The sequence below is a fragment of the Bombina bombina genome, chromosome 2 (assembly GCF_027579735.1).
Source record: "Bombina bombina isolate aBomBom1 chromosome 2, aBomBom1.pri, whole genome shotgun sequence".
Taxonomy (NCBI): Eukaryota; Metazoa; Chordata; class Amphibia; order Anura; family Bombinatoridae; genus Bombina; species Bombina bombina.
In genome coordinates, this window is record NC_069500.1 from 769264928 (window position 1) to 769274132 (window position 9205).

General features: G+C 41.1%; 1 protein-coding gene across 1 annotated transcript in view; it reads left to right on the top strand.

Annotated features, from left to right (window-relative positions):
- Nucleotides 1–8833, top strand: part of SLC25A42 (solute carrier family 25 member 42) — a 428471-nt gene extending 419638 nt beyond the window's left edge. The window contains exons 7-8 of the mRNA XM_053702913.1: nucleotides 6007–6158; nucleotides 7496–8833. Coding sequence (XP_053558888.1) covers nucleotides 6007–6158; nucleotides 7496–7821 — 478 coding nt within the window. The 3' untranslated portion in view covers nucleotides 7822–8833. The remainder of the gene's footprint in view (nucleotides 1–6006; nucleotides 6159–7495) is intronic.
- The last annotated feature ends 372 nt before the right edge of the window (nucleotides 8834–9205 follow it).

Here is a 9205-nt window from a genome sequence, read left to right on the forward strand (position 1 = left end):
ATTTTAAGGGTTAACAGCTTGAAAATTGGGGTGCAATACTTTGAATGCATTTAGACACTGTGGTGAAAATTTGGTAAAGATTGGATAATTCCTTCATAGTTTTTCACATATTCAGTAATAAAGTGTGCCCTGTTTAACATTTAAAGAGACAGTAACGGTTTTGTTTTAAAACGGTTTTTGTGCTTTATTAACCAGTTTAAGCCTGTTTAACATGTCTGTACCTTCAGATAGATCATGTTCTGTATGTATGGTAGCCAATGTGGTTCTCCCTTCAAATATGTGTGATAATTGTGCCATAGCGTCCAAACAAAGTAAGGACAGTACTGTCACAAATTGTAAAGTTGCCCAGGATGATTCCTCAGATGAAGGAAGTAGACATAGTTCTACATCATCTCCTTCTGTGTCTATACCAGTTATGCCCGCGTAGGCGACCCCTAGTACTTCTAGCGCGCCAATGCTTGTTACTATGCAGCAATTGACGGCAGTAATGGATAACTCCATAGCTAATATTTTATCCAAAATGCCAGCATTTCAGAGAAAGCGCGATTGCTCTGTTTTAAACACTGTAGAGCAGGAGGGCGCTGATGATAATTTTTCTGTCATACCCTCACACCAATCTGAAGTGGCAGTGAGGGAGGGTTTGTCAGATGGGGAAATTTCTGATACAGGAAGAATTTCTCAGCAGGCAGAACCTGATGTTGTGACATTTAAATCAAAATTAGAGCATCTCCGCTCTTAAGGAGGTGCTATCTACTCTGGATGATTGTGACAATCTGGTCAACCCAGAAAAATTGTGCAAGATGGACAAGTTCCTTGAGGTCCCGGTGCACCCTGATGCTTTTCCGATACCTAAACGGGTGGCGGACATAGTGAATAAGGAGTGGGAGAAGCCAGGCATACCTTTTGTCCCTCCTCCTATATTTAAGAAATTGTTCCCTATGGTCGACCCCAGGAAGGACACATAGCAAACAGTCCCTAAGGTCGAGGGGGCAGTTTCTACTTTAGCCAAGCGCACGACCATTCCTATTGAGGGCAATTGTGCTTTCACAGATCCTATGGATAAAAAATTGGAGGGTTTGCTTAAAAAGATTTTTGTACAGCAAGGTTACCTCCTTTAACCTATCTCGTGCATTATTCCTGTCACTACAGCGGCGTGGTTCTGGTTCGAGGAACTGGAAAAGTCGCTCAGTAGGGAGACTCCGTATGAGGAAGTCATGGACAGAATTCACGCACTTAAGTTAGCTAATTCCTTTATTTTAGACACCGCTTTGCAGTTAGCGAGGTTAGCGGCGAAAAATTCAGGGTTTACAATTGGGGCGCGTAGAGCGCTCTGGCTAAAGTCTTGGTCGGCGGATGTATCTTCCAAGACAAAATTGCTTAATACCCCTTTCAAAGGTAGGACCCTTTTTGGGCCAGAATTGAAAGAGATTATTTCAGACATCACTGAGGGAAAGGGCCATGCCCTCCCACAAGATAAACCTTTCAAGGCTAAGAATAAGTCCAATTTTCGTTCCATTCGCAATTTCAGGAACGGACCGGCTTCCAACTCGGCAGCCTCTAGACAAGAGGGTAACGCTTCCCAGACTAAACCAGCTTGGAAATCAATGCAAGGCTGGAACAAGGGTAAACAGGCCAAGAAGCCTGCTGCTGCTACCAAAACAGCATGAAGGGGTAGCCCCCGATCCGGGACCGGATCTAGTAGGGGGCAGACTCTCTCTCTTTGCTCAGGCTTAGGCAAGAGATGTTCAGGATCCCTGGACACTAGAAATAGTCTCTCAGGGTTTTCTTCTGGAGTTCAAGGAACTACCCTCAAGGGGAAGGTTCCACATGTCTAACTTATCTTCAAACCAAATAAAGAGACAGGCATTCTTACATTGTGTAGAAGACCTGTTAAAGATGGGAGTGATACACCCAGTTCCAACTGTGGAACAAGGTCGGGGGTTTTACTCAAATCTGTTTGTAGTTCCCAAGAAAGAGGGAATTTTCAGACCAATTCTGGATTTAAAAATTCGAAACAAATTTCTCAGAGTTCCATCGTTCAAATGGAAACCATTCGAACAATTTTATCTACAATCCAGGAGGGTAAATTTATGACTACCGTGGATTTAAAGGATGCGTATCTACATATTCCTATCCACAAAGATCATCCAAGGATTTTCACAAAGGTGCTAGGGTCCCTTCTAGAGGTTCTAAGACCAAGGGGTATTGCAGTGGCACCTTATCTGGACGACATTCTAATCCAAACGTCGTCTCTTTCCAAAGCAAAGGCTCATACAGACATTGTTCTAGCCTTTCTCATATCTCATGGGTGGAAGGTGAACGTAGAAAAGAGTTCCCTGTCTCCGTCGACAAGAGTTCCCTTCTTGGGAACGATAATAGATTCTTTAAAAATGAAGATCTTCCTGACAAAAGTCAGAAAGTCAAAGCTTCTAAAGCTTGTCAAGTTCTTCACTCTATTCTGCAGCCTTCCATAGCTCAGTGCATGGTAGTAGTAGGGTTGATGGTTGCAGCAATGGACATAGTTCCTTTTGCTCAAATTCATGTAAGACCTGTACATGCTCAAGCAGTGGAATGGGGACTATACAGACTTGTCTCCAAAGATTCAAGTAGACCAGATGACCAGAGACTCACTCCGTTGGTGGTTGTCACAGGATCACCTGTCTCAGGGAATGAGTTTCCGCAGACCAGAGTGGGTCATTGTCACGACCGACGCCAGTCTATTAGGCTGGGGCGCGGTCTGGGATTCCCTGAAAGCTCAGGGTCTATGGTCTCGGGAAGAGTCTCTTCTCCCGATAAACATCCTGGAACTGAGAGGGATATTCAATGCTCTCCGGGCTTGGCCTCAACTAGCGAAGGCCGGATTCATAAGATTCCAGTCAGACAACATGACGACTGTAGCTCACATCAACCATCAGGGAGGAACAAAGAGTTCCTTGGCGATGAGAGAGGTATCCAAGATCATCAAATGGGTGGAGGATCACTCCTGCCATCTATCTGCAATTCACATCCCAGGAGTAGACAACTGGGAGGCGGATTATCTGAGTCGTCAGACTTTCCATCCGGGGGAGTGGGAACTCCACCCGGAGGTTTTTGCCCAGTTGACTCAATTATGGGACATTCCAGACATGGATCTGATGGCGTCTCGTCAGAACTTCATGGTTCCTTGCTACGGGTCCAGATCCAGGGATCCCAAGGCGACTCTAGTGGATGCATTAGTGACGCCTTGGTCGTTCAACCTAGCTTATGCATTTCCACCGTTCCCTCTCCTTCCCAGGCTTGTAGCCAGGATCAAACAGGAGAAGGCCTCAGTGATTCTGATAGCTCCTGCGTGGCCACGCAGGACTTGGTATGCAGACCTGGTGAATATGTCATCGGCTCCACCATGGAAGCTACCTTTGAGACAGGATCTTCTAGTGCAAGGTCCATTCGAACATCCAAATCTAGTTTCTCTCCAGCTGACTGCTTGGAAATTGAACGCTTGATTTTATCCAAGCGCGGGTTTTCAGATTCAGTGATAGATACTAAAATGGTAATGGATATGGAAAGGATATATCTGTTGGTGTGAATCCAAGGGATTCTCATGGATTAATATTCCCAGGATCCTCTCCTTTCTAACAAGAAGGTTTGGATAAGGGATTGTCAGCGAGTTCTCTAAAAGGACAGAGATCTGCTTTATCTGTCTTGTTACACAGACGACTGGCAGCTGTGCCAGATGTTCAAGCTTTTGTACAGGCTTTGGTCAGAATCAAACCTGTTTACAGACCTTTGACTCCTCCCTGGAGTCTAAATTTAGTTTTTTCAGTTCTTCAAGGGGTTCCATTTGAACCCTTACATTCCATAGATATCAAGTTACTATCTTGGAAAGTTCTGTTTTTGGTTGCTATTTCTTCTGCTAGAAGAGTTTCTGAACTATCTGCTTTGCAGTGTGATCCACCCTATCTGGTGTTCCATTCAGATAAGGTTGTTTTGCGTACCAAGCCTGGTTTTCTTCCAAAAGTTGTTTCCAACAAGAATATTAACCAGGAAATAGTTGTCCCTTCTTTGTGTCCGAATCCAGTTTCAAAGAAGGAACATTTGTTACACCATTTAGATGTAGTCCGTGCTTTAAAGTTCTATTTAGAAGCAACAAAGGATTTCAGACAAAACTTCTTTTTTGTTTGTCGTTTATTCTGGTAAGAGGAGAGGACAAAAAGCTACTGCTACCTCTCTTTCTTTCTGGCTGAAAAGCATTATCCGATTGGCTTATGAGACTGCCGGATGGCAGCCTCCTGAATGAATCACAGCTCACTCTACTAGGGCTGTGGCTTCCACATGGGCCTTCAAGAACGAGGCTTCTGTTGATCAGATATGTGAGGCAGCAACTTGGTCTTCTCTGCACACTTTTGCCAAATTCTACAAATTTGATACTTTTTGCTTCTTTGGAGGCTATTTTTGGGAGAAAGGTTTTGCAAGCCGTGGTGCCTTCTGTTTAGGTAACCTGATTTGCTCCCTCCCTTCATCCGTGTCCTAAAGCTTTGGTATTGGTTCCCACAAGTAATGGATGACGCCGTGGACCGGACACACCAATGTTGGAGAAAACAGAATTTATGCTTACCTGATAAATTACTTTCTCCAACGGTGTGTCCGGCCCACGGCCCGCCCTGGTTTTTTAATCAGGTTTGAAAAATTTCTCTCTCTATACACTACAGTCACCACGGCACCCTATAGTTTCTCCTTTTTTTTCTCCTAACCGTCGGTCGAATGACTGGGGGGGCGGAGCCTGGGAGGGACTATATGGACAGCTCTTGCTGTGTGCTCTCCTTGCCTTTCCCTGTGGGGGAGGAGAATATCCCACAAGTAATGGATGACGCCGTGGACCGGACACACCGTTAGAGAAAGTAATTTATCAGGTAAGCATAAATTCTGTTTTCTTGTGAATCTCCTTTTCTGATTTTTCATCAGGATAAGGCAGTGTTGCGGACTAAATTATTATTAGGTAGGTATACAGGGAGGGAGTGGGATGGGTCCTACGCTACAGACATTTTGTTGGAGGGAGGGATGGGAAACTACACTAAGGCAAAAGGGGAAATGAAAGGGGAGGTACGCTAAATAAAGATCATTGGGAGGGAGGAGGTAGGGAGCACCACTACACTAAAGAAAAAAACCATAAATAAATAAAAAAGGCATATAAACTGGGTACTGGCAGACAGCTGCCATTACCTAAGATGGCTTCCACTAGTATTAGGGAGGAGGGTTATAGAGCTATTTGGGAAGGGAATCAGGGAAGTGTAAGGGTTGAGGAGGGATCACTATATATTAATTTTAATTTTTTATTTTTATTTAAAAAAGCCATAAACTGCATACTGGCAGACCTTCTGCCAGTACCTAAGATGGTGGTGATCAGTGGGGGGGAGGGAGGGAAGAGAGCTGTTTGGGAGGGATCAGGTAGGGATCATGGAGTAGGTGATGTCAGGTGGGATGGTACTCTGCATCCAAAGCTAACATTACAAGCTAACTTTTTACCTCTTCCTTGCCAGGAATTTCAAGTATGGTGCGCAGCTGCATTTAGCAGCATTCTTATTGCCAAAAAGCATGCTATTTCTGAACAAAGGGGATCCCAGAGAAGCTTTTACAACCTGTTATCATATAACCGCAGTAGTACTGTATACATAATTTAACAATTTTTTTATTTTATATGATTGTATCTGGGAGCAAAATAGTTGCATCAAATATACCAAAATGGGCCTAGATCAATTTCTTGGGTTGTCTAATTTAATATATATATATATATATATATATATATATATATATATATATATATATATATAGTTTTCATAGGTAAATCAAAAAAATCAAAAGCTCTGTCTGTTTAAACTGAGTGATAGCAAAAATGGAAACATTTCTCTGGTACTTTGGGCAAATTTCCTGGTAGTGAAGGGTTTAAAGGATATTTTTAAAGTAATGCAGTTTTTAATCCAGTATTAATGGGTTTTTTTGTTTGTTTTTTTTCTTTTTAATTAAAAAAAGGTACAGTAACATAATGCATGTCTTCGTAAGAATGTCAAGAGAAGAGGGTCTGAAGACTTTGTACAGAGGATTTGCCCCAACAATTCTTGGGGTTATCCCCTATGCAGGAATCAGTTTCTTCACCTATGAATCCCTAAAAAAGATGCATGCTGGTAAGTTTTGTTTCACTTCTGTACAAGCATCTTATCTCTCCTCTTACACATTGTGCAATACAGTTTTATCTCCCACACAAACTCTGTACAACACACGGCATGATCTTATTACAAGCATATGCAGTACATAGTCTGATTCCCCTCACACACACACACACACATAGACTGTGTATATAATGCAGTGTCTGATCTCCGTCTACACACTGTACATCACAAGGTTTAATAACCACATTCATTTCTATCAATATTTACTGTTGCTGCGTATTCAACAATAATTTATTTAGCCTCCTTCCTCTGTATGGATAACATTTATAAGGACATTGATCAAAAGGAATTGTCTGCAGAAAAGGCTAAGTAAAATTTGCTGTTAGTAGGGTATTAAACTTTACACACACACTAGCTGTAGCATGGTATTTGTTAGTATGGTATTACACTTTGCACACACAGCTGTTAGTATGGTATTGCACTTTACACACACACTAGCTGTTAGTATGGTATTGCACTTTACACACACACTAGCTGTTAGTATGGTATTGCACTTTACACACACACTAGCTGTTAGTATGGTATTACACTTTACACACACACTAGCTGTTAGTATGGTATTACACTTTACACACGCATTAGCTGTTAGTATGGTATTGCACTTTACACACACACTAGCTGTTAGTATGGTATTACACTTTACACACTAGCTGTTAGTATGGTATTGCATTTTACACAATTACACTAGCTGTTAGTATGGTATTACACTTTACACACACACACTAGCTGTTAGTATGGTATTACACTTTACACACACACACTAGCTGTTAGTATGGTATTACACTTTACACACGCATTAGCTGGTAGTATGGTATTACACTTTACACACACACACTAGTTGTTAGTATGGTATTACATTTTACACACTAGCTGTTAGTATGGTATTGCACTTTACGCAATTACACTAGCTGTTAGTATGGTATTACACTTTACACACACACACTAGCTGTTAATATGGTATTACACTTTACACACACACACTAGCTGTTAGTATGGTATTACACTTTACACACACACACTAGCTGTTAGTATGGTATTACACTTTACACACACACACTAGCTGTTAGTATGGTATTACACTTTACACACACGCATTAGCTGTTAGTATGGTATTACACTTTACACACACGCATTAGCTGTTAGTATGGTATTACACTTTACACACACGCACTAGCTGTTCGTATGGTATTACACTTTACACACACGCACTAGCTGTTAGTATGTTATTACACTTTCCTCTTGAATGGTACACATGTAACTTATTAAGCATTTGTTTTTACCTCTTATTCCAGAGAAAAGTGGCAGGACACAGCCGTACACGTTTGAACGTCTAATTTTTGGGGCCTGTGCTGGACTCCTAGGTCAGTCAGCCTCCTATCCACTTGATGTGGTGAGAAGGCGGATGCAGACAGCAGGTGTGACAGGACACACATACAGCTCCATCCTGGGTACCATGCGTGAGGTGGTGGCAGAGGAGGGAGTAATCCGTGGACTCTTCAAAGGGCTTAGTATGAATTGGGTCAAAGGTCCAGTGGCTGTTGGTATCAGCTTCACCACTTTTGATCTGACACAGATTCTACTCAAGAAGTTGCAACGATCATCTTCAATTCAGAGGTAGAGCTACCTGAGGACAAAGAATGCCTGTTAGCAGTTTGGCTGCTCTTTGGGATTGTCCTTGTAACAGATGAGCTAAAAGAGAATCCTTCCTGAAAAACTGAAGGCCCTGCCAGTCTATTTGACTGACAAATGTTGACTCTGCATTTATCAGAATGAACCCTGCTGCAGACACGAATCACACAGACATATAAAGGTTTTCAGTATGGTAAGGGTGAGGAGATGGTGTATTAATCCCTAAACTGAAACCCTTTTGCTGCAAAAAAGTTTAAGCGCATGTTGCACTAACACTTTAGCACAGTCAGGCCATAACGGATCTTGATATCTTTCTATACCAAATTCATCCCGGTCTGGCCTTGCATTTTAATATCAGTAACTGGGTTCCTAAACTAATATTTGGGAGATGTTTGTGATTGAGTACTCAACTTACTGCCTGTAGCCCAGAGTGTAGTTGTAATTCATTTTTGTTTATTGCTTCAGCTGTGACATTTTGGGGAAGTTGCCACACTAAATTCCTGGGGTGTATCCTGGAGGAACAGCACAAGCCAAACACACCAGTATTCTTTTTTTTGTTGTCTTGTTTTATGCCAATGACTGAGCATTTTCAATCCTTTATGCCTCATGTTTCTGTAATCACATTGCAGTTTGCCTTTAATTGTGCAATTGAGCCTCAGCCGTGCAATGGCTTGCAGTTTAGACATGTGGCTAATTTTATGGTATGTATGAAATTACATATAATACATATTTGCACCAACCTGACTGGGTATTATAAGCTTATAACTGCAAGTAACGTAATGACAGCAGTAATATTCACTATTCTCTTCATATATGATACTTTTACCTCATCACATGCTTGATTAATACTTTATTTTTTCTGATCTGAGCACAGGGTTTCAAAAATATAGAATAAGAAAAAAATAAATATCCCCAGTTTGTTTTAAAAAAAAAACTATTCTAGAAGGTAATTTTTAAATATAATTTATAAAATAAAATGTTTCATTTTATTATAGACATTATATGTTGTTGTTTTCTTTTCTTTTTTTGGTGAAAACAAAATATCAGAGAGGAAATTCATTGATGAAAATTATCTTTATGAGCAAGTGAAGAAACCTGGAAATGAAAACAAGATTTCATTGATTTTACATGCAGAAGAATATCATTTAAAATAAGCATATACAAGTATAGAAAAAAATGAATTAATTACAGTAATTGTAACTGTATATGCTCCACATTGTAATCCTGTGTAGTCATTCTACCTCCACTAGATTTTAAACAGAAATACATCTGTTATTCCCATGATTGCTCCTTGTCCAATAACAGTTAGGCACAGTGCTCCTTAGAGTAATGCCCCAGTACTATTCTTTCATATATTGCCAAAGAGCCTTATC